This window comes from Nyctereutes procyonoides, unplaced genomic scaffold, assembly GCF_905146905.1.
Source record: "Nyctereutes procyonoides isolate TBG_1078 unplaced genomic scaffold, NYPRO_anot_genome, whole genome shotgun sequence".
NCBI classification, from domain to species: Eukaryota; Metazoa; Chordata; class Mammalia; order Carnivora; family Canidae; genus Nyctereutes; species Nyctereutes procyonoides.
Genome location: NW_026575159.1, coordinates 5,311,692 through 5,337,196, shown reverse-complemented (window position 1 = coordinate 5,337,196; position 25,505 = coordinate 5,311,692). Strand labels below are relative to the sequence as shown.

The window sequence follows — 25,505 nt, the reverse complement described above, 5'->3', positions numbered from 1 at the left end:
GTGAGGGATGTAGATCCATTTGACAAGCACTTACTTGCACTTCTTCAGAACTGGAGTTTAACTAGGAATGGATTGTGTCCAAAGATTAAAAAAAAAAAAAAAAACAGGGAATAGGTTGTGTCCAAAATTATAAGATCTATTTTTTATTTATCTTTGAAAGAGTGTATAGGAACTCTATACTTCCTGCTTAATTTTCCCGTGAGCCTAAAACTGCTCAAAATATGGAGTCTAATAATTTAAGAAATAGATCTGGAAATACAGACAGTAGGGGCTATCTGAATATGACTTACAAATATGACTTAACTCGCTTGTCTGTCACACCACAAAGCACATACTTGTTGTCACATACCTACTGAATATTTAGTCTAGCCATTGGTATTCAGTTATGTGTAGCCTTAAACACTGAAAATTTTCTGGAAGTGATGAAAGTTTGAGTAAGAGTACCGTTAAGGTTTTTTAAATAAAGACTGCTGCAAACCGAAAAAACACTTTACTTATCAAGAGAAAAATTCACTAATGAACCAATAGGTGGCAGTATAACATGGCGTTCTTGAAATTTTAAGTACTACTGCTAATTAAAATACTAATTGAAGCACTAGGTATGTGCTTGATGCTATATTAGGTAATCAAAACTCTGAGACAGATCACTTTCTTCCAGAAGGTTACAATCAGACAGTAAAGATTCAAGTGGGAAATCTAAAGCTGCTTCTCTCTGTATAAATCCATCATAGGCCAGTATGTAGGGTAGTAGGTCTCTCAAAGTAAAAAGAAGGGTTGGAGGGTGGCAGGGAGAAGGTCCAGGAAAGGGAGGGAAGGGGAAGAGAGAAGGCAGAAGAGGACAGAAGAGAAAAAGAGAAAGGAACTCTAAAGGAGCCAAAATTATAAAAGGACTTATTCATCCTTTGAAATTCATTTCAAAACTCACCCCTGGAAGCCTCAGACCCCAGACTAATTTGGACATTGGCAAGCCCTCAGGGCATTCATCTGTCAGGATGCTAACACAATGAGTAGTGTGACAGCCGATGGCTATGTTCATGTCTCTGTTGGACTGTGAGATCCTTGAGGACAGGCAACACTGTTCATCTATTAATACTCTGGAAACAGTGGCTGAGCCAGTGCTCTGCTCAGAACAGGAACAGAATAAACACTAATGGATGGATGGTTGGATAATAGGTATCAGGATATTTATCATGCCTTCCACCTTTTTAATCTTACTTTGGGAAGAAAAGTCCTGTCAACATCTTTTTCCATGAAAAAAAAATCAGTTTCTTCCTATCTCATAAGTCACCTGGGGAAAAACTTAATGTTTCCCTTTAATAAAAGTTAAAATAAAAAATGTTCAGGATAAGGAGAATATGAAAAAAGCAAACAGGAGGTAGAAATGGTGGTTGATCCTGAGGAAGAGAAGGGTATCTATTAAGCTCTACCATGTGCCTGACATAAATGATAGGCTTTGCATGTATTCTTATCTAATCCTTACAACAGTATTATGAAGTAATTACTGTTATTAAGTCCATTTTATAGGTGAGAAAATGAAGATCAGAGAAGTTAATTTTCCCAAAGACTTTAACTGCTACAAAATGACCTTCCTCCCTCCCTCCCTTTCTCCCTCCCCGCCTCCTTCTCTCCTTCCTTCCTTCCTTCCTTCCTTCCTTCCTTCCTTCCTTCCATTTCTTCTTCTTTGAATTAACATGCACTTATATGCTGAGTTCTAGAGGGATTAACAGCTTGTCTAAGGCTACCCAGTCAGAAGGACTCACTAGGCCTATGGGATATGAGAATCTATATTTTTTATTAAACTACTTTTTTTTAAATTACTTTTTTTTAAAGATTTTATTTATTTATTCATGAGAGACACAGAGAGAAGGCAGAGACAGATAGGGGGAGAAGCAGGTTCCCCATAGGGAGCTTGATGCAGGACTTGATTACAGGACCCCAGGATCATGCTCTGAGCTGAAGGCAGACAAACACTCGACCACTGAGCCACCCAGGCATCCCTAAACTCCTTTTTTTTTTTTTTTTTTTTTTTTTGTACAGATGTCTTTGCCAACTTCAGGAAACTTGTTTCACTTTCCCGTGGTCCCATGAATCAGCATCACATTATGGGAGGTCACTAGCTGGGCTTCTATTTGAAAGGGACACAGATGTTTTCCTACCAGCCTCTGAGTTGAGGTCATTTCTCAAGGCTTGAATTTGCTATTCTCTACTATACACCACTGGCAGCTCTTCCTGAAACATTTGGCTGATCCAGTAACCACTTGGGCCAAGAACCTGGGAAGCTACCCTTGAGTCCTGAGTTTCTGGCTACAGTCCCAGTTGTTTGTCAACAGTGGTAGGGAGGACCAAGAGCCTTATATCCTTTATTAATGCCCAATCAGAGGAAAACAGAGGTAACTTCTGAGAAAACAGTGGGCATGGGAGCTTACCGTAGCCATCCAGAAATAGCCAGAAGTGATGGCATCAAGAGGTCTCAAGTGAGAATTTTATTCTCATTTTAACAGTCCTGTTTTTGATGCATAGTAGCAAATACTATGAAAAAAAGTATTTCCCTGAAAGCAAATACACAAAGATGCTAATGGAAGGAATATGGATAATTGATGTTAGGGCAATGAGATGATGAGTAAGATTTTTTTTCCAAAATTTTGATGACATGGTTTTTGTATTCTTTAAAAAGAAAATATTAAAGTTATCTATTTTTCAAAAGTATTTTCCTTCTTTGATGAAACAGTATTCTAGAAATAGCCAAAGAGGACACATGGGCAGGTGAAACAACATCAGCTAGATTCCCAAATTCTGGATTTATTTTCCTACAGAATTTTCTGCAGTGTATTGGAAATTTAGCAGGGGCTAAATTTACTCATTAGGTCACAGGATTTCAGATGATGAAGGAAAAGTGTTCACAGCAATGACCTAGGAGGTGGAAATAAAGCAACCCCTGCCCCGACCCCACTCCCAAAGTCCAACTGGCTTGGTGCTTCTAGGTTTCCCCTGGACTCCTGCAGCTGCCACTAGGAGCGCTCTGCTCCATTTTGCAATACTGCTCCTGCCTTCTGAGTAGACAATCTCAAAATCCTGTCTCCTCCCAATTTTTTTAGTAGAAATAAAGGCAAATCACAAAAACTAAATAAATAAAAATAAGAAGAAGAACATCTATTAGAAACTTAAATAGAAAACAAGTACAGGGCAGCCCCCGTGGCGCAGCAGTTTAGCGCCGCGTGCAGCCCAGGGTGTGATCCTGGAGACGGGGGATCGAGTCCCGCGTCGGGCTCCTTGCATGGAGCCTGCTTCTCCCTCTGCCTCTCTCTGTGTGTCTGTCTCTCATGAATAAATAAAATCTAAAAAAAGAAAAAAAAACGTACAAAGTCATGGAAATAAGCAATGTAATGGAGAATAGGTTCTTTTATCTTAATGTAACTCAAATCTAGCCACAGAGCTTTCTGGGAACACAGATTATAAATTTTTAAACCTAGACTGGTTTGGATGCTGAATGAATCCTTCAGAGCCTCTAACCTGGGGTAGCTGCTCTGCCTCTGGGTGTGTGAAAAGAGTCTCAGCTTCATCTTCTCTTTAAGGTAGCTATCCCAGCTGGGTTCAGATAATGTTCGGCCACCCATGTCCTTTTCGTGTTTCTTGGTCTCTTGGTCTCCTGAGTATGGAAGGTGATTTTCTCTCAGCCCAGAATTCAGCCTCTGGATTTAGGCCTTCCCATGCCTACCTTACAGATAACTTTCTTGGCCCTTTCTGCAAGTCCATAAGATCCACACATTGTGCTGTCTCATCTAGTCATTTAAAACTTTTCATTAGGTAAATGTCAAGACTCAGTTTCTCCTATCCAGATGACAACCTTGACACTCACACTTTCCAGAGCATCTTAGTTTCAGTCATTCTAATCTGCTGTCCTAATAAGTATATATGTACTTGTTTAACCACGTGTCCCCAGTTGGTTCAACACAATCACCATCCCTGTGTCTTCAGCTAGTATCTCCTCCTCTTCTCAAAAATGGGCAAAAGGCCACAAACAGCAGATGGCATTTGGGGAGGATTACCTCATGTTTGCTCCCCCATCTGGCAAGTGGAAGACTGTATCCATACCATCCTTCAAAGCACCCCCCCAACTCCTGACCCTCAGCCTCCGGCTTTTTCCCTGGACTTTCCCTTAATTCCCGTTCTTCATCTGAAAAGTGCCTTTGACTGAAGACTCATTTGCAGAGCAGAGATAACTGACACCCTCTGAATCCACTGGATGTTCTAGCTGGCCTTGCTTCAGGTTACCCACTCCCCTCTCTGTCCCAGGTACTCTCTAAGCCCCCTCTTCGGTGAGCCATCTCACAGAATTCTACTCATTACAGTTTTACAACATCAAAATCCCTTAACCATATAGTAATAATAATAATACACATAGAATCAGGGGATGGCTGATCACTCATACATGCTTCTAAGGGAAAATGGACAGCTCTCTTTCTGGTAAGAAAAATATGGGTCTCCACTCCACCACAAAAAAAAAAAAAAAAAAAAAAAAAAAAAAAAATCCCAGGATGCCCCAGAATTCAGTTTCTTCTCCTCATGACGTGTGGTAAAGCACGTCAGCTGCTCCTTGTTGCTGTGCAGATCACCCAACATCGGGTCACTGAGACAGAAGGCAGCGCTAGCTCCCACAGCTGATAGGATTAGGAGATGGTGCTTTGTCAGCCTTGACTGAGTCTGGAGAAGCCCTCAGCACACGCAGGTGAGCTATGAGGGAGAGCAGAAGTGGGGGACTGTGATGGGTCTGGTTGTATGGTGCATTCGTTTTCTCTTTGCAGTGCATGTCTATGTATTGTCTTTTCTGTTAAGTTTGCAGTCTGGGGAGGGGGGTGGTGGCGGTTTCCTATCGATAAAAACCTGTCCTTCATCACATCTATTTCAGGGATTGGCCACATGTGCCTCACAGGATTTTTGTGAGGCTCAAATGAGATTACATATGTGAAAGAGCTCTGAAAATATAAAGTTTTGTGCAGATGAAAGATATCATTCATTTAATTATAAATTTTGCATTAACAAAGAATTAAATAATAGATCCCAAATTTGTGGGCGTAATTACCTGTACGTACTCCTTTTCCCCCAATCTGTAACACCCTGCCTCCCTTTCCTTCTGAGGCCTGGACAGGGATATTATTTATAATTTTGAAGGGTTTTAGCTTTCTAAAGCAGTTGATAGTCTCTAAAAAGCAGCATTACATTCATTTCTAAAGGAAAAACCACAAAATTACAAAACAACAAAATAAGTAAGTAGCAATGGAAAATGATGCATGAGAATATTTTAAAGCAGATGAAAGATGAATATAATATACTCGATTAGATTATATCTTTTTGATGATATAATCCAAACCCTATAAGACATTATTCTTAATGACATGAGAAACACTTGAATGAAATTAAAGGGAGCATAGATATTATCATTTTTAAAACTTGCCTTTTAGAACAGCAGAAAAACAGGCTTGTGTTCCAAAAGTACAGAGCAAAGAGACGTTAGAACACTAAATCATCAGCCTTTCCTTCGGCAGGGTTGCTATGGTGACAGCAAGGCTACCGCACAGCCTCTCACTGCCTGCACTTCTGCAGTAAAAGCTTTCACTGAACACATGTTGGATTTTTAAGGCACACACCCCATCATCAAATACAAAGACATATTGGAAGTGGCTTTATGAGTCATTTGCAAAACAGAATTGTGCCTATTTTCTTTATTCTGTATCGATGGGCTCCTTATGGGGTTATAAAATTCACTCATTCGTTCATTGGTTCATCGGACTGTTGTATATTGAGCACCTATTGCATGACGGGACCTGTACTAGGCACTGCCTATGACTCCTGGTGAAGACAAGCAAATAAGTGGGGAATTCGGAAACAAGATTATTAACAGCTCTCCCAGGGTACTTAAAAAACAAGTGTCCTGCATATATGTAAGGACTGACCTTGGAGGATCAGGGGAGGTTTCCTGGAAGACGCTGTCTCTAAAATGAAACTTAATGTATCTTTAGGAGAAGAGGCTTAAGGAGAGTGAGATGCAAGAAATGCTCTAGACAAAAGAGACCAGCATGTGAACAGTCTAGAGGAAAGAGAAAGCATGATACTTCCAGAGAACTGAAAGTTCTACACTCTGAGTGTTAGTGTTATCCATGTGAATGTAAAGAGAGTAGCCAAGGGGTGGGGGTAGGTATAGGAGAGAGGGTGGGTGGATGAGGAGTGGCAACACATGAGATCAGAGAGGTAAATAAGACCAGATCATAAAAGGCCTCTCTGCCACGTTCAGGAGTTTGAATATTATTTGGAGGACAACTGAGAAGTCATTAATGCGTTTTAATGAAGAAACATAGCTTGATTTGGTCGTTCTGAAAGGCCTCGTGGAAAAATTTAAGAACTGGCAAGAAAGGAATAAAAGGCAAAATTAGGAAGCAAGACAACTCCAGTTAGACCACTGCTACAATAATCTGGGATGTTTGTGGCTTAGACTCTAAATGAAAATAGTAGAGTTGAACAGTGGGCAGAAGTAATCAGATTCAAGATATTAGTACTGGAGTAGCATGGAGATGACTTGGTGGTTTCTGCCATGTGGGGGCCATGTGAGGGAGATGAAAAAGTCAAGAATGACTCTGAGGTTCTGACTGGGGCAACTCAGTGTGGGCTTTTCTACTCTTAGGCCCCCAGACTCAATTCTCAGTTCTCCGTAGGAAACTTAGAAGCACCTTTTGGCCTTAACAGTACATCCCTGTGTCATAGTATGTATGTCCTTGAGCTCATAATTTTGGAAATAACATTGTAGGAATCATCCTGGACCACCAGTTTCCTGAAATCCTTATCTAGGACAGTGTGGGTATAGAAAGTATGAATTAGAAATCACCCCCTCCCTCCAGATAAAGGATTCTAAGATTACCAAGCTCACTGCTTAAGAAATCTAAGTAGATTGAAAAGGCAGGAAGATGTATGGGATAAAATTTCTTTAGGGATTTAGGAAAAAGACAAATTGATTTCGCTAATCCTCTGATTTCAGGCTTTCTCAACTCACACTGCTTATTCCTGGATTTGAGATTTGAGGACCTCAGAAAAATGCTATTTGGAGGGCAGACAAATGGGGATGGTGGTGGTTCAAACACAATTTTCAAGGATTATAGTCCTCCCATGTATAACACTGGGTATAAGGATCAGACTGCTTCCTGTCCACATTGCTGCTAAAAATATCCTTCAATTCTGAATGAAGGGCATCTAAGTCATCATTTATGTTGAGTTCCATCACTAGATAAGAGTATAGCGAGTGTTCCTAAGAAGGCCCATGAACTAGCTGTTGGTTTCTATTTTAATTCCTCCGTTGGACAGGGTTTTGAGCTTTTTTGAACAAATTTGAATGCCTCACAAATGCTTTTTCTGCCTGTCAAGTAAGAGGCCTCAGGAAATATTGAAGGGGTGACCTGGAAATATTGAAGGGGTGACTTAATGGCCCTTTGTAAAATTCTGTTCAATGCAGTGGGTACAGCTGTTTTGTTTTCCCCATCTAATCCTCACAGCTACCCTTAAGGTAGATTTTATTATCCCTCAATTTATTTTTTTTTTCTTGTTTGATTTCTTTTTTTTTTTTTATAAATTAATTTTTATTGGTGTTCAATTTACCAACATACAGAATAACACCCAGTGCTCATCCCGTCAAGTGTCCCCCTCCGTGCCCGTCACCCATTCACCCCCACTCCCCGCCCTCCTCCCCTTCCACCACCCCTAGTTCGTTTCCCAGAGTTAGCAGTCTTTATGTTCTGTGTCCCTTTCTGATATCTCCCACACATTTCTTCTCCCTTCCCTTATATTCCCCTTCACTATTATTCATATTCCCCAAATGAGTGAGAACATACACTGTTTGTCCTTCTCCGATTGACTTACTTCACTCAGCATAATACCCTCCAGTTCCATCCACGTTGAAGCAAATGGTGGGTATTTGTTGTTTCTAATGGCTGAGTAATATTCCATTGTATACATAAACCACATCTTCTTTATCCATTCATCTTTCGATGGGCACCGAGGCTCCTTCAATTTAACGAAGATAAACTCGAAGTCCGGAGAGGTCCGAACTCTGCGGTGAAGCACTCAGCTGGGAGGGAGCTGGGGGCTGCCGTGCAGCCGGTTTCCGACCGAGTTCAGGTGTAGGGTCCTTCCCCTCGCCCTGTGCCTGGGCCCATTCCAGGCGCTGCAGGGCAGAGACGGAGAAGGGGCTGCCCCGAGCCCTTGGGAAGCGGCCTCGGGCTCGTTCCCCGGCCTCTGCTGCACCCCCGCCCCCGGAGATCCCTGAACCAGACGCCGTGTCAGTCCTGCGGCACCGGCTTGGCTGGGGGCCGGGTGCAGGGGGGCCCGCCCCGCCGCTCTCGGCGAGGTAATTGTGGGGAGCCGCATGTTGACTTAAAGCCGGGATGGCAGGGAGGGGCCGCGAGGGAAAAACTTTCTCCATTTTGGCCCTCGGTGAGGTCGCGGCTTTCCTCCGCTCTCCTGCCAGACGGGCACCCCCTTGCAGCCGGACCCCAGCTGCCAACGAGAGGGGGTCGGGCGCCTCCCGGCTGGAGGTGCGGGGCCCGGGCCTGCCCGCTGGGGGTCGGGGGCGCCGCGAGGGGCCGGGACCCGTCCCCGGGGTCGGGCAGGTGAGGGGGGAGGCGGGGAGGCGGCGCCCCGGCGGCGGCGGCGGCGGCGGGCCCGGCGGCGGCACCACGTGTCCGGCCGGGGCGGGGCGGGGCGGGGCGGCGGGGCGCGCCCTCGGAGCCCCGCGCACGGCGGCCGCGGCGTGTGGGGCCCGCAGCCCGCAGCCCGCAGCCGGCAGCCCGCGCCGGCTCAGCGCAGCGTCCTCGCTCCGTGCCCGCAGGTGCCTCCTCCTGGACGGCGGCCGCGGCGGCGCGGGGACCCGGCGGGCGGCAGAGCGATGGGACCCCTGCGGGAGACCAAGGTAAGGAGGGCACGTCGTGGGGACGGGCGGCAGCCTCCGCGGGCGCCGGAGACGCAGAGGGAAGGTGGGCGCCGCGGGGCAGTGGGCGAGCCAGGTGAGCCCCGGGGGGGGGGGCGCGGGGGCGGGGGCGGGGGCGCGGGGACCGGGCGGTGGTGGGGACGCTGGCAGGGCACAGGGGCATCCGCTCAGGTGCTGCGACCGGGAGATGGCACAGCAGGAAAAGATTTGAGGGGTTGACGTGTGGACGTGAGGATTAAAAGATCGACTTTGGAGGGTTAATCCCGTCTCCTGAAATTGGGGATTTGGGATCCGGCTCCCAAATGATGTCTGGTGTGTGATGAGAATAAAAAGGATCTGGTGACAGCAGTAGGGTCCCCAGCGTGTCAGCAGCCCACATCGGTTCAGGGTCTGCAGTGTGCCGAGAGTGGGTGACGTGGGATACCTGCTGGGCGACTGCTGCGCAGCGCAAATCCAGAGGCTGGGTGCGGCTTTCGCCCCGGATGGGGTGGATGCCTGAGCGACCTCAGGAGTTCCCCGCGGCTGAGGCTTTCCCCTCGGTTCCTGCACTGTGCAGACCTCCCCGAGGTGTTGACTTTGGCAGCGACCCTGCCTGGTAAGCCGCGGGGAAATGGGCGGGAGGTCATGCTTCCAAATACTGTTTGTTACCCAATCCAAAGGCCTTTTTGGATTGCAGAGGTTGGAGGGAGCGGTGAGTTTTTTGCAAAGAGCTCCTCCTAGGAATCCATTTTAATAAGGCAGGGTGGTGGTGACCCCGAAAAACACTGGGCTTAAGGCTCATTCTACATCTAGATGATATGCCTCATTGCATAAGCTTTTAGACTCAGTTTCCTCATCTGTAAATAGGCATTTAAGTTGGGGTTGTAAAGATCAAATGCGATAACGGTTGGGAAAGCACTTTAAAAATTGGAAAACCTTGCCAAGATAATACTTTTTATGCATTTTTAAAACCAAGCCATCGCCCTCTGTGTTTAATTCTGTGTTTTTTTAAGGGGAGAGAGAGAGAAAACGCTCTTCTCCTGGGTGTCCTGTAAGGAAAACAAAAGCTAAACATGATGTTAAAGGTGGAGCCATCTTACTGGGTATTGGATTTTTGTTTGCTTTTCTGTTGGCAAAAAGCCTTGTGTACCAGGATATTAATGAATAATTAAGATCCTGGCCGGAAGAGGAGGGGTTTGAAAGATAAGTCTGCATGATCTATCGGGAAAGAATTGTTCCAGGTATATAGGGACTGCTCTGTGAGCAGACTGGAAAGCAGAAATCAAATTGTCACAGCTAATTCAGGGAAAGCAAAATGGAAATCTAGAGGAAATCAAGTAACAAGCTGGAGTGTACTGTGAGTAATAAAGAACCTTTGAGAGAAGTAGAAGCTTGAATGTGATAGAAAAACCCAGAGTGGGAAGGTGAGTTAGGAATCGCATGGGTGAATGGAATGGCTTTTCTGCTAATGGGTGGAAGAGAGTGTGTGTGTGTGTGTGTGTGTGTGTGCGCGCGCGCACACGCATCATGCACACACACCTATTCTCAAGTATGCTCTTCAGTAGATTGGAAAGATCAGCTCAGTGGCAGAGTTTTGGTGCTCATTTAAGCAGCTGAGATAAGGACTGCTCTGTGAAGATTAAATATTCAGAAATGTGATTTCATAGACAGCCCAGAAGAAACAAACAAGAGTTAAGAGGGGGAAACAAGTTTCCTATTGTTTTCTTTTTAATGTCCAATTTTGAGAAGGAGCAGAGAGTGCAGCATCATGAGAAGGAGATTTCCCGAAGCCGAATTCCCCGTTTGATTCTTCGGCCCCATCTGCCCCAGCAACAGCACAAAGTGTCCCCAGCCTCTGAGTCTCCCTTCTCTGAGGAAGAGAGCAGAGAGTTCAACGCCAGCAGCTCTGGGCGCTCAGCGAGGACCATTAGCAGCAATAGCTTCTGCTCAGGTATAGTACCCATGGAAGCCACACACAATCAAGAAGTGTGTGCTCTGCTGGTGCATTGTGAATGGGCTGGAGTGTGCCCCTTAGAGCCTACATCTACACTTCTGTTATCAGGATGAATTGTCCTAGGTTGCACCTTTTTTGACCACTTTTGACCTTCACATACAGCAGGTTCATTTGGTTCAACCCTAATGGAAATTTGCACCTGTTTTAGATGTTCTTCTAGTTTATAATTTACTACATGAGCTCTAACTTTTGTTCCTATGACTCTTTTAAAAACTATTCCTTCAATAAATCTGGGAAATGTATTAGCTTGCATTTTTATACACGCAACCTTTCTAAGCCTGCACACATCTGATTATAGAATCCCCAAGGTTGAAACAACTCCTAATAGATGAGGTCAGGGTCAAGGAGGTTTATGTCCCAGGGCCGGCCTGACCTTGTAGTTTAGAGGGAAAAAACACGAGCTTTGTAATCTGCCAGACCTGAGGTGGAATCCTTGACCTTTGCAGCATTTTAGAAGCTGAATAACCTTGGGTAGGTTGCTTAACCTCCGTAAGCCTCAGTTATTACATCCGTAAAATGGAATCATCCCCTACCTTATAGAGCTGCTGTAAGGTTGAATGACCTGAAAGTACTCCCTAGTACAGTGCCTGGCTGAGAGAAATGCTTAGTAAATGATGGTTCTTAAAAAGATGAACTAGGGATGTCAGTTTGAGCACATGATTTTAGGAAGTTTCCTTACAGTTGTGAACACATTTGGTAAAGGCACAAATCTCTTCAGAGCTCCTGATGATCACTTAACAGAACCTGTTATGACCCATGAAAGGACATGACTTTGAACAACTTGCATTCTTTGGGAAGTATCAGAAAATTGGATGAAATTTAAAAGAGTGACTGTCTTGTGAGTAATGAAGAATGTCTCATAGTGGATATTCTTTAGAGCTTATTTAGGGAAAATGTAATTAGGAGGTTAACACAGGTATGAGAAGGAACATGTGAATCAAGATGCCGTGATTAATGCCCCATTTTAGCAGGTTCCGATAATCCATTATTTTTGTATCCAGTATGTTTTTCAGGGTTCCTTTAAGTGCAGCTTTGGATTTCTTAACGTAATTTCATGAAATCTATCCCATGTGTAAATTGTACATTGGAAATACTATGCTGCCATTTTTTTTTTTCCTCTGTAAAGCCTCAGACTCTCTCTTGATTCTGGAAAAAAAAATTCTATCAAAATATATTTTAGAGTTTGTTTCTTGCCATTTGGCTTATATGAATCTAGCTTAAAATGAAGACTCACTGATGGTTGTTTGATACTCTTGCAAGGAGAAAACACAAAGATACCTAAAACCTGGAAACATGTTTGCAGAAGGCAGTGCTGCTTGCTTTAACTCCATTTTGGAGCTCAGGCATTGTTTTGTCAGAGTGTGGGTGAACCCAGGGGATATCATTTCAAACTGACACTCTTTGTTTACATAACTCCATTACACATTTATCCCTGATATCTTCTCTAATATGGACTTCAGGGTGAGTAGTGTTGAGGAAAAAAAAAAAAGGAGGGTTGAAACAAAAGAAAAACTCTACATATGTTTTAGAAAATACATTAGGCAAACCAATACAATTACTAATTTTGGTTATGACTCACTCTCTCCAAGACCTATTCCTGGATGATCTCTCCTTCCCAGGAGACCCATCTCCCACTAAGGCCATAATGCTGTACATGAAAATCGAAAGCAGATATTGATCCTTCCGCCATTAAGTAGCTGAGAATTGAGTGAAAGAAGCATCTAATTATGGGCATCTATAAACCGGTCTTTCCATCTTTGGCCTTGCATCCTGCCTCCGGGTAGGATTCCCTCTCTTCCTAGGCCTCATCTTTCTGTGTCAGTTCTTCCCCAAGGTTTGGGTCCATCCCTTTCATTCTCTGCCTTCCTTTCCTCTGATATGCCCCTACCCCACAACAGCTTTGAGTGCTGCGCTGACGAAAATTGACGGGAGCCCCCTTTAGGGGCGTGTTAATGATGCTTTAGGAGGTCAGTTGGTGGATGGGAAATAAATGGGTTTGGTTCTATGGGGAGCATTAAAGCTACAGGCATTGAGGTAGAGAATGTAAAACATGTCTACCAGCAGGGGGAAATAGCTGGTTTTAATCCAGCCACTTTAACACTGAGGCCAGAATGTGTGTTGGCTGCTTAATCATGGCATTTAAGTTACAGACCAAGGTACAGGCAAATGTGAAAAATGCCATCCGCTGCTAGGATTAACCTAAACTAATTTAGAGGTGTCTGTTGCTGCTGCAGCTTCATAACCTTCTGGTGATCATTCTGTTTTAGTTTGTCTTCTTTAAAAATCATCACATTCACCAATGTGAAAGGGGACATGCAGAGTTAGGGGGATTCCTGTAATTTGAAAACTACATTTTCAGAACTGCAAACTGGACTCTTTCCCCAAATTTGTGTCAAAGGCATTAATTGTGAAGAGCATCATATGTTCTAAGATATTCAGTTTTTTAAAAAAGGATGTGGTGAGTTTACATGAAATTAAATTTACCTAATACAAAGAATTATCCTTTATTTCGAGAGTCTGGCTTCCCTATCCTTTACATATTACATAAGGAATATATATATGTATATATATATATGTACACACATATACAATGCAATATATATACATATATACGTATACAATACATATATACACACATACATATTTATATAAATATGTTGCATTTATTTATACATATTTATATATTATATCCTATCCTTTATATATTACATATATTATATATGTTTTTCATAATGTTATATTTTATTATAACAAAAGTCATGATGGTGGATGGTGGTTAAACTTGAGCAAAATAAATGACAACTAACTGTATGTTGGTGTGTTTTCCACATCTACCTTATGTTTTTCTTTTAATTTTACTGATCTGTGAAATTAAAAGACCAGAAAGCATGTATTTTCAAAGTGACCTGTCCATTTTTGCCTACTCTCTCTATTCCTTCCCCCACTCCACTGCCTTCCCCTTATCTTCCCAAGGGAGTCTTGACAAGGAACATTTAATGACTTGATATTCTATATGCTAATTTGTATGTTGTATCTATCTCATTTCAGAGAGGAGTTGTGTGTGACCTTTTGCAATTCATTTGGGGTGTATCCCCAAAGAGCGTTTCTTTTAATAGCTTCTTATTAACAGAATTTCTTGGAAGATATGCATATATTTTGTTCACTTCATCAGCACGTACGTTTTGCACTCCCATATCCTTCTCCTGATGAGTCCGTTCTTTACAGTTTGTTTTTAGTCTTAGTCACTGTGACCTTAATTGGGTACAGTTAAATTTATATGATATTGGAGGCCAGGCCCAATTTTGTGTGCATGGCAAGCAAAATATATATTCGTAGTAATATTAACTGAAGTTTAAAAAAAAAGAATTCAGAAGGAAGTACATTTAATAGTAAGTCAGTAGAAAGAAAACATCTGCTTTCATGTCCCCTCTTTTTTTTTTTTTAAGATTTATTCATGTATTTGAGAGAGAGAGGAGGAAGGGCACAGGGAAAGAGAGAGGATCTCAAGCAGACTCCCTGCTGCATGCAGAGCCCAATACATGTGGGCTCAACCCCACATCTCCGAGATCGTGACCTGAGCTGAAATCAAGGAGTTGAACACTTAAATGACTGAGCCACCCAGGCGTCCCCCCTCTTTTATTTTTAAATAGTTTTTTTAATCCAGTGGTTTGGCATGACATCACCCCATTTTCTGTCCCCCCGCCCCACTGCAACTTGTTTCTCATTGTAACATGCCCATGAATTGATAAAACTCACCTCTGTGATTTGTGTCTCGGGTGTGACCCATTGAATCTAGGCCTCTGACAATTTTCCTCCCCTTTCTTCATTGGTAGTGAATTCTGTTTGTCACCCTACTGTGGCTCCAGCCACTCTTGGAAAAGCCCCTGACACGGGTAGGTCAGCCAGTCACCTCCATCAGTCACCTGATGTGGTTAGCAGCATGCTGTGCATTCCTCCTTGCTTAGTTGTGGTAATAATTACCCCTTGCAGCTGGAAGGCAGATGGATCTCTGGGTTTTATTCTAGTTCTCCTGGGGGTGCCTTGTAAGCATGGCAGGTAGAACAAATTATGTGTAGAAAACCCTGGTTGTTTTATGGGAGACCAGTGATTTCTTGAAGTTATTTCCATGTTGTGAATATACACACATAGATACGTAGGCAAGTTTGTGATTTCAGCTGTTAAAAACATGTGCCGGGTCTGTACACTAAATGGTCAGAATCCAAGATTCTTTGTAGTTGAGTCCTGAGTAAGGTGTTTGTGGAGAGTATTTTGGATTTTACAGTGGTTGGGAAGAAATCCTTCTTTGAGCACCAGTGACCTAGAGGTAATCATTGCTGCTGTTTGTGGGAAGAACAATTAAGGCAAATTACAACCTGATGAGTGTCCTGCTATGACATGACAGTACCTCCAGAAGTTTGCCAGGCCTTGTCAAACAAATATTTCTGCTTTGCTTTTGTGCAGTTGAGGAAACTTGGCATCTGGATAGAGTAAACCTTTGAACCCAATAATCAGGATGGAGGTGAACTGCTTCAACTGAAGTGAGCTATAATACTGAATTACATTAAAATTGAATGACTGCCAACCTGCTGTGACGAAAAAAAAAAAACAAAGACCCTAAGACTTTAGTATCATTTTAATGATTAGGGGACCCAGGCACTATTGCATAATAGAGATTTCAAGTGCTTAGCTGCCTCAGCTGCAGAAATAAGTATCTAAAGATATAGGTTACAAATGAAGGGTACCTGCGCAGTATTTCTTTGAGGATATAGTGACTGCAGTTAGGAGGGCAAGAGCAAAATTTTTTTTTTTTTTTGCCGTCTAATAGAAGAAATACATAGCAGTGGGGACAATGAATGGTAATCATGATGGAATTGCACCGTGCCTAAGAGCAATTTATGGTTCTTAACATGAAAATCTTTTATGTACTAAAATACTAACATTGTTCTAAAACAATGTTTTAGAACAATGAGAAACAATGAATTGTTTCTCAATTTCAGAGAATGGTTTTGTCTACTTTTGAATCCTCAGGAAAATTTGTTTAATACTTGGGGCTTTGGACCCACCCTAACCTATTATCACAGAATGGGAGGACCCAGGAATCTGCTGTGTGTGTGTGTTTGTTTGTTTTTCTTTGCTTTCCAGATGTCTCTTATGCCTCATGAAGTCTGAGGTTCAGTCCTTTGTGGTCTGTGTGGGTTTGGGAATTTTGGATGAGGGATGTGAGGAGCCTACCCCAGTGGCTTCACAAAATGAAGAAAGATCAAAGATGACAGACCAGACACACTAAACTCATGGCATGCAGCAAGAAAAATGCCTCTGCATTCCCTGGAAATGATAGCTTCTCACTCTGTTTTTACAATTCCCTTGTCATTAGTCTTAGCATTAATATTCCTTGTATCTACATTATTGGTATAACTTGTGTCCAAATAGTAGACAGGTACAGGGGAAGGAGAAAGCATTTTCTTCCTTTATTTTCCCAAATAATCCTCTCTCTAGATTTACCATCTCTAGCATACTTCTAACTCTTTTGCATTTACTTTCTTTGGTATTAGGATGATTTGGGATATACTGAAAGTAGGTATACTGGGTACACTGTTGGTGAATACCCAGTGGATTCATTGAAAGAGAAAAAGAGAAACTAACCTAGGAGTAACAGGATATTCACCATTTTTTGCAAGCTTCCACAAAAAATGTAGTATCCAGTAAGCATTTATTAAATGCCTACTGAAGATCAGAATTGTGCTGAAGCAACGATAATGAATAAAACACAGAGAATGAAAAATCAATTCACCCTGGTGCCAGAAAATAAGTGGGATAACACATCTTTAGATAGAATTCTCACACAACTACCTTTACTCACTTGTTTTGTTTCTCTGTCCCTTTTGCCTACACCCACTCTACACACACTTCCTCCTTATAATTTGAGTTTCTTGCTCCATTTATTATCCACATTGGTCTCACATTTCATAAACCCAAGGACTCAAAGAAGTAATGTTAATTAGTGCAGTGCAGTGGATAAACTGATGCCAAGAGCCTTGGCATCACAGACCTGAGTTAAAAGCACAAAATGAGATTGGAAAGGTGGGCCAGGTCAGATCAGGAAAGGTTTTATATGCTGTGCTAACCTGATTCATGAGATCAAGGATCTATACAGAAACTAGAATAGTAATATAGAGAGTGAGGCCACCTGAATAGATGACAATAAAGGGGACTCTAGAACTGGACAGCATGTGCCTCTTCTAACGATATTCAAAATTCTAAAAATTCAGATATTTGACTAACTGCTAGCTAAGTCCCATGCATAAACAGCTGAATGTGGCTCATGGGCTGCCATTTAACAATTACTAAAGATATTGCAGTCATGGAAGGGTTTTCAGCAGGAAAGAATTATGACTAGATTTATGGTTTAGAAAAATATTTCTGATTATGTGTTGGTCAGTAGATGGAAGGAAGCAGGAATGATGGTAAGGAGCCTGCCTGGTTTGAAGGCCATTGTGGCAGTCTAGTTAAAGACTGATAACATGATATATAAGAGGATTTGGGGGCTAAAACATGTGGGTCGTAGTTGCCAATTGCAAGTGGAAGGGGCAGGAAAGTGTTATATCTCATTTTCCTCTGGATGAACACAAATGGAGCAGCAGGACTGGGGAGGACAATGAGTCAGGTTAACAAATTCAGATGAACCATTGTTGCATTTGAGATAAAGGGAAAGATCTGGAGCTCCAAAGAGAAGTCAGAGATGTTGGTAGCTGAAGTCCATGGAGTTGATAGTATTACCTGAGGGCAGTGCATGGAGAAAGATTAGAGGCCTAAGGCCAGACCTCTGAGGTAAAGCAAGAGTAGACAAAAAAAAAAAAAAAAAGGAAATTAAGGCAACCAAGGAAGAGTTCAGAGAGGAAGGAGGAGAGCCAGGACTGACAGTGTCTCTAATCCTAATGGAAGAGTTTTGAGAAGAAAGTAGTCAGCACTTTCTGATGTCACAGTGAAATTAAGGAAGGGGTGCACTAAAAAGTGTTCAAGGATAAATGCACTAGGTTATCAGTGTCCTTAGACAGAAATAATTCCAGAAGATCATGGAGATGGGTCCAAACTGCATCAGGCCAAGATATGAATGGAAGGTGACAAATAGAGTGTAGATAACTTTTTAAAACAAGCTTAACTGGCATAGGAAAGAGTAAATAGAATAAAAAGAAGTGTTGCATTTGTAGTAAAGACAGTGTTTATCAAATGACAGGCATTTTGATAAGTTTTCTAGGCTGAGGGGAAATAGACAAAGAAACACACACAGGGAGATATATATATATATATATATAATATATGTATTATATATTATATATATAGAGAGAGAATATAATATAATATATTATATATATATATATATATATATATATATATATATATATATATAGTGAGCACGAGAGAGACACAGAGATGGATTGAGAGAGAACAGAAAAGTATTAACTTTGTAGTAAGACTGGGGGTGGACCCGAGAAGACATGTTAGGAAGAAAAGAAAGGCTGGATGTGAATATAGGTAAGTATATTTACAGGTCAGAGTTAGGTAGCCGAAGGATACATTCCACATTAGGGTTTCCTCTGTCATACCACATGACCAAGCTGGTTTTAAAATCTGTTGAGTTAACTCAACAACTCTGTACCTTATGCTATGCTCACAGGTGTCCCTATGCAACATCCTATTGACTCTGTTCCCTGTGCTGTATCTTTTATTCCTGTGACTTATTCATTCCATAACTGGCAACCTCTGGTTCCCACTCCCCTTCACCTATTTTTCCCTTCTCTTTCCCCTTGTCTCCCCTCTGGCCACAATGTTTGTTCTCTATATTTGTAGGTCTGAATGACTGCTCTCCCTCTTTTTAGGGAGCCCAAACCAAGCTTCCCAGTGCATACCAGTGCTCTGAATGTAGCCTCATCCAACACTCACCCCCCCCTCCCTGCAGAAATTCATCCTATAGGCTTTTTCCTGTTCAGTGTGAATTTTCCTGGGCCTTCCTTTTTCCTGGCTGGCTCAGTCTTTATCCTGTCTTTTGTGTGGGTGCCCTTACAGTTACCCTTCCCCACAGACACTAACCTAACCCTCAGAATTCTTGAGTCCATGGACCCTAACTCAACCTTCTATTTACCTTGAACTGTTTGTGAAAATTATATTTTTAATGCTAATTATTGTATTTTTTAAACTCAGAAGAAGTAAAAATACGCAAACACATTGAGTGGATGTAATCACATTTATAGGTTTTATTTTGTTTTGCTTTTTGCCGAAGTGAGATCATGCTATATTGATCTGTGATCCTTTCTATTTATTTGTTAAGTGAATATTTATTGAACATCTGTTGTGGGCAAGGCACTATCCCAGAAGCTGATCTAGAGTGATGGACAGAGTTACCGACAGAACTTTTGCCATCCAGGAATGTGTATCCAGGCAGTACCTGTACCTGTCATTGCTTGTCAGCACAGAGAAGTCCCCTCGTTCATTGTCATGACACCACATATCCCTCTCTAGAGAGGGCCATCATTTATTCAGTCATTCTTCTGTAGATGGACATTTTGTCCATGGGCTAACCTTCAAAATTTGGAATGTATTTTATGAATATCACTGGAAGTAGACCATGAGCATAATTCTCTTCTTTCTCTGTTCCAAAGTAAATACCGTGATACACAATATTATCTAAAACAATTTTTTTTTCAAATAGAAAAAGCTCAAATGTAGCAATTGCAGGAACTCTAAGAGTATTGTTTTTTCCATAACTTTCTTCCATTTGTATCCCTTACTCCTTCTTGACTATCACTATGTTCAGATTTTCAATGTGAGAAAAATAGAACAGAAGGGAAAAATCTTTACATTGCTACAAGACAGCTAACTATAACTCAGGTGTTCATAGAGTGGCTTGGAGTATCCTTGTTATAAAGTTTTCGAGAGATTACAAGATAACTTCTTGGTCTGTGTATCTGGCTCTCTCTTCTCTTTCCTTCTGATCCTTCCAGTTCTCCTTCCATCTCCCTCTCTCCAACTTCTTCCACCAAGGAACCTTAAAAAAATAAATAACTGAGTCTTTAAGAAGGCATAGCTTAGAAACTGCAAATAAACTGTTATTGCTAAGGAGAGGGAAGGTCAGATGTATTAGTAATATGCCTATTTTGGAAAGATCATAACCCTACAAAGGACCTGGCAAAAGAAATGGAAGTCTGAGGGGCAGATTCCTTCCCCACACCCTTCGTCAGATGCACCTGTCTCAGGGCAGTGACATAGCCACCCTGGTTCCCCAGTTTCCACACCAGCTACTCCCTCACCAGAACTCCATAGATTCATTCCTCACACTACATTAACTATATAGTTGGACCAAGATGTTTTCCTCTCCAAATTTCTTCTCCTCTGGCTGCTAACACAAATCAAACAACTTGCTGCTTGGAAAAAACCAAGTAGAGGCAGGCCTTTGTTTCCAATACAGCTTGAGTCCTATGAAGAAATGGAGACTTGCCTCCTTTTGCTTCGTCTTCATCTCCTGCCTAGGGCTGCGCCAGAATGATGTATGAGAGCACTCAAAGCTCCAAAATAGCTCAGAAATCCTGGGAATGTTTACATGTGAGACAGTTATTTTGTCTCCAAGAAACCAAAGAGACATTCATTAAATAATTACTCCACTCTCCATTTTTATAGATGTAGGTGACAAGTCTTGGTGGAAGTGCTTCATTTGCATTCCTTCCCCAGCTCATTTTCATCAGCTCACACATGCACTTGCTTGATTATACACATCCTTAAAAGCAAATAAGCTGCTTTGACTCCTCATCTCCTTGTGCCTGCCATCATAATTCTCTGCTTCTCTTCACAGCAGAACTCCATGATTTGCCTTTGTCAAGTGTGTGGGTGACCATGCTGGCAGATCTTTCTCTCTTCTGCCCTCATTTTCCTTGACTTCTCAGAAGCACTCAACACAATTGAACAAACCTCTCTCTTAGGGAGGATTTTCCTCCTTAGCTTCTGTGGTCCCAATCCTCTGAAGTTCCTCCTGCCTCTCTAGTCACTCCTTGGGCATCATCGCTGGCTCCCCTGTCTCCCTATTCTCATAGTGTCACAATGCCCTCTTCTCCTCCTGCCCTCTCCAAGGGTATCCATCTTTAAATTTCTCACCTGTAGGTTGGTGATGTTCCCAGCCTGTCCGCTAAGCTTCAGTCTCTCATATACAGCTGCCTACTTGATATCTTCAAGGTCATGGTTAATTTGTGCCTCAAATTTAACATATCAAAAACAGATATATATATATATATTTAAAGAGAGAGCATGAAGTAGGGAAAGGGCAGAGAGAGAGAGAGAGAGGGAAAATCTCAAGGAGACTCCACCCTCAGCACAGAGCCTGATACAGGGCTTGATCTTATAACCCTGAGATCATGACCTGAGCCAAAATCAAGAATCGGACGCTTAACTGACTGAGCTACCCAGGTGCCCCTCAAAAACAGAATTCTTGATTTCAGCCCCTACACACTCATAAACCCATTTTTCTTTCACTCAGATATGACCACCATGTACCTGTTGCTTATGCGAAAAACCTTGAAGACATCTTTGATCTCTTCCTATTTTTCATTATCATGAGTTAAATACTTTGGATTATTTTTCCCAAATATATTCCAAATCCATATACTTTCTTCAAAATTTTCCCTGCTACCACCTAGTCAAACCACTGTCATCTCTGATTTCCACCAGGGCCAGGGCCTCCACACATTTATTTGCTTCGGCTCATTCATTCCTAAACCACAGCATAGTGGTTAAGAAGGAGGCTTTGGACTTAGCCTGTTTGGATTCTTATCATGGTTCTACCACTTACTGACTACAACCTCAGGCTGGTGGCATAAATGCTAGTACTAGTTTTATATGCCCTCTGCAAAGCAGGATGATACTAGTGCCAGTTTCCAAGGGATATTAGACTGTTAATTAAGACTTGTATTAAGTGTTTCGAACATACCAGGTACATAGTAGGCACTCTGCAGATATTAGCCAGGTATATTATAATTACTACAGGGTGTCCTCCACAAGCCAAATTGTTGTCATCTGCTTAATGCACATTATGGCTTCCATCCCATTTAACATAAATTTGGGATTCCTGGTCTATGGTCCTGTGCTCCTGTGCATGCTCAGGCTATTGTGTCCCTTCAATCTTTCATCAGCCTTCTCTCCCTCTCAACCTGCCCAACCTCCTTCCAGTTTCCTTGGTGCACAAACTCCATTGTTGTTCCCTCCGCCTGGAGTTCTTTCCCCTTCCTTTTCCATGATCATTTTTTTTTTGTCTCAGCTAGAATGACCTCTTCAGGGCCTTCCATGACAACATGTCAAATGACATAATTTCCCACCCACCTCACCTATTTAGTCTGTATGATATCACACAATTTGTTTCATTAACAGTACATCACAATCAAATATCTTCTCTATGTAATTCTTTTTTTACTGTCTCTTTCCACAACTAGAATATAAACTTCTTCAGGACAAGGCTCTTAGAGAGTCTTGATCATCATAACATCACTAATATCTAGAAGGCTACCTGGCACATAATAGGAAATCAGTAGCTATTTGTGGAAAGACTTGGATGGGTAGATGGATAGGTGAGTGGATGGGTGGGTGGATGGACGAATGGATAGGATTCTTGCACTTTAGCATTGACTATTGTATTGGGTAGTGTCACATTGAATAATACTGAAGCAAAATCACTTGTGAATTCCCACTCCAAAAAGATGCTAAAATTAGGTAAAGGATGAGAAGTTCAAATTTTCCTGTTCCAAACCTAGAATGCAAAATTATCTGAATGGCAAACATTATATGGTTACTGTGTTGAAGCAAGAATATTGGAAAACTAGAACCAGCTAGAATTTCTTGCCTCACATTTTTGTGGCCTGTTTATTATGGGATGGCTTCTTTCTAACAGCTTCCTTTTGTCTGTTTTTAATTTGGACCTTCCCAGAATTGCTGCTGTTTCCTCTTGGAACAAACATAGGTAGAAAAATTTAGAAAGAAACTAGCCTTTAGTGGTGGAAAAAAGCAAGGACTTTAGAGTCAGGCAAACCTGAGTTTGAATCTTGAGTCCCTTACTTGGTAGCAGTGTGACTATGGAATCTTTAACCTCTCTGAGCCTCATTTGTCCTACCTATAAAATATTATTAAAAATTAGTGTTATGTGATAGCTACTTAATAAATATCACTTTTTGTGTTTTATCTCCATCCTTTCAGTGCATTTGAATGGTTTGTGGTAAGAATTTCACAGGGTTCAAATTAACCATGAGTTTAGGCTATGACATTTTATGTCTCCATCAGACTGTGTTGAGAAATTACAGTATTGCTTGCACAGTAAGAGTACAAACACCCATAGCAATGTTTGGCACACAGTAGGTAATAAATATTTGTTGGATGGATGAATTAAATAGTCTCAGTCATTCATGACAATCAGCTAGATTTCCCTATAGTTTAAAGTAGTGTTTCCTTAGAATAGCAGTGATTTTGTCCTCCAAATGATGCAACTGAACATTGAACAGCATCGAGCCATAATGGAATGTTTCAGGACATTATGGCAAAACCACATTTTCTTCTGCCTGATGTTATTTTTAAGTACATCTTCTGGAATTGTTTAGTTCAGCATTTTGGAAAACAAATGAGCTCTGCGATCTAATTCAAAAATGAACCAGAAGTTGTAGAAATGTTTCTTGGACTTTGAAGAAATATTTTATTTGTAATCTTTAGAACCTAGTGTTTTATTCTTGTATGTAATTGGTGCAAGGATGTTGAAGTAGAGACTTGGTCATCATAATTGCCACCAGAAGTTTGATAACAGTGGTTGGTAGGCACTTCAATTAAATATCAGGAAATTATGTAATGCACACACACACACACACACACACACACTTTGGGCAATCTTAATCCTTTAAGATGTGGATTTTAAATGTATATGTACACAAAAGCATATATATATTCACTTTGCAAAAACTATTCATTGCTTGCAAAATTTTGTCAAAAAAGCATTGCAAAGTAATGTGGAAAGAATAGATTTCCTAAAATTTTTCTTAAATGATAATAATAAAGTTAACATCTAACCTTATACTGCGTTTTAAAATGAACTCTAAATGGATTAAATTTGAATGAAAAATGAAACTCTAAATATCTAGAAGAAAGTATAAGTAAATATTTGATTGATTTTGGAGTGAAGAAGGATATTCTAAGTATTAAAGGATTGGAAGAAATTGTGAAGGAAAATATGGAGAGATTTGACAACTAAAAAGAGAAAGAGGTTTGAATGTTAAAACATAATAAATTAAAAACAAACAATAAACTCAATGAAATATAACAAAGGGCTAATGCTTTTCATAAATAAGGATTCCTTACAGATCCATAAGAAATCCTAACAGTTAGTAAAAAAAAGTCAAACTAATAATTCATAGAATTGTAAAAAGGGCCAGCAAACATATGAAAGACATTGTGCCTCACTAATAATTAAATATGTGCAAACTAAAACATCAAAAACACATTTTTCATTATTTACTTGGCAAAAATGTAAACCAATAGTATTCAATATTGGCAGCATTTTTATAAGTGGGATACTCCGATTCAATAATGAGAATTTAAGTTGTCTCAAAATTCTTTGAAGGCTTAGTAATTCCACTTTGGATGTACATTCCATGAGATAATAAAAAAATTTGACCAAAGATTTATTTATTTATTTATTTTAGAGAAAGAGAGAGAGAGGGAGAGAGGGAGAGAAATTGCATGCCTGTGAGCAGGAGGAGGGGCAAAAGGAGAGGGAGGGAGAGAATCTTAAGCAGGCTTCATGCCCAGCATGTGAACCCAATATGGGCTCCATCTCACAACCCTGAGATCATGACCTGAGCTTAAACCAAGAGTTGGGGACTTAACTGACAGAGCCACCCAGGTGGCCCAAAAGATTTATTTTCATAATGTGTTATTAAAGCAATTTCAATAATAGTGACAAAATTGGAAATAACCTAAAAACCGCTGCAAATGGAATTGATTTTTTAAGTGATATGTCTATATCTATTTTAAATAATTACTTGTTTAAAATAATGTTTTTTTGAGAAATTAAATAAAACATTTGGGACTTTTAAAAACATATTTAAAAACAGAATATTACAATGAGTCCCCATACACTGCTTATCTACTTTGTCCAGATTAATAGCAAAATATTGTCACGTTTGTTACACTTACTCCGTTTTTCTTTTTTTTACTTTGCTGAAGCATTTTACAGGCAAATCTCCAGACCTCATGTCATTTCATCGTGCTTACATATGCACCTCAGCATGCATTTCTTTAAAAAATGGACATTTTCTTACATAATCATAGTGCTATTTTCATTACTAAACAACATAATTCTTTAGTACGATAGAGAACGTTGAAATAGCATCAGTTGTCTTAAAGGTGTCTGTTTGCTTCCTTATAGCATTTAACCTGGAAGCCAACAAACTTTTTCTGTAAAGAACAAAATAGTAAATATTTATGACTTTGCTAGCCAGATGATCTGTGGCACAATTATTCAACTCT

General features: G+C 41.1%; 1 protein-coding gene across 6 annotated transcripts in view; it reads left to right on the top strand.

Moving 5' to 3' along the window:
* Positions 1-25,505, top strand: part of SYBU (syntabulin) — a 114,877-nt gene that overhangs the window by 34,897 nt on the left and 54,475 nt on the right. For 2 of the 6 annotated variants that reach the window (XM_055314418.1, XM_055314416.1), the window contains exons 2-3: positions 8,870-8,950; positions 10,694-10,898. In XM_055314418.1, the coding sequence (XP_055170393.1) occupies positions 8,927-8,950; positions 10,694-10,898 (229 nt within the window). In that variant the 5' untranslated portion in view covers positions 8,870-8,926. Of the gene's footprint in view, positions 1-4,621; positions 4,727-8,453; positions 8,577-8,869; positions 8,951-10,693; positions 10,899-25,505 lie in introns of those variants that run through there. The other 4 variants (XM_055314419.1, XM_055314417.1, XM_055314415.1 and 1 more) reach the window with 4 other exon arrangements.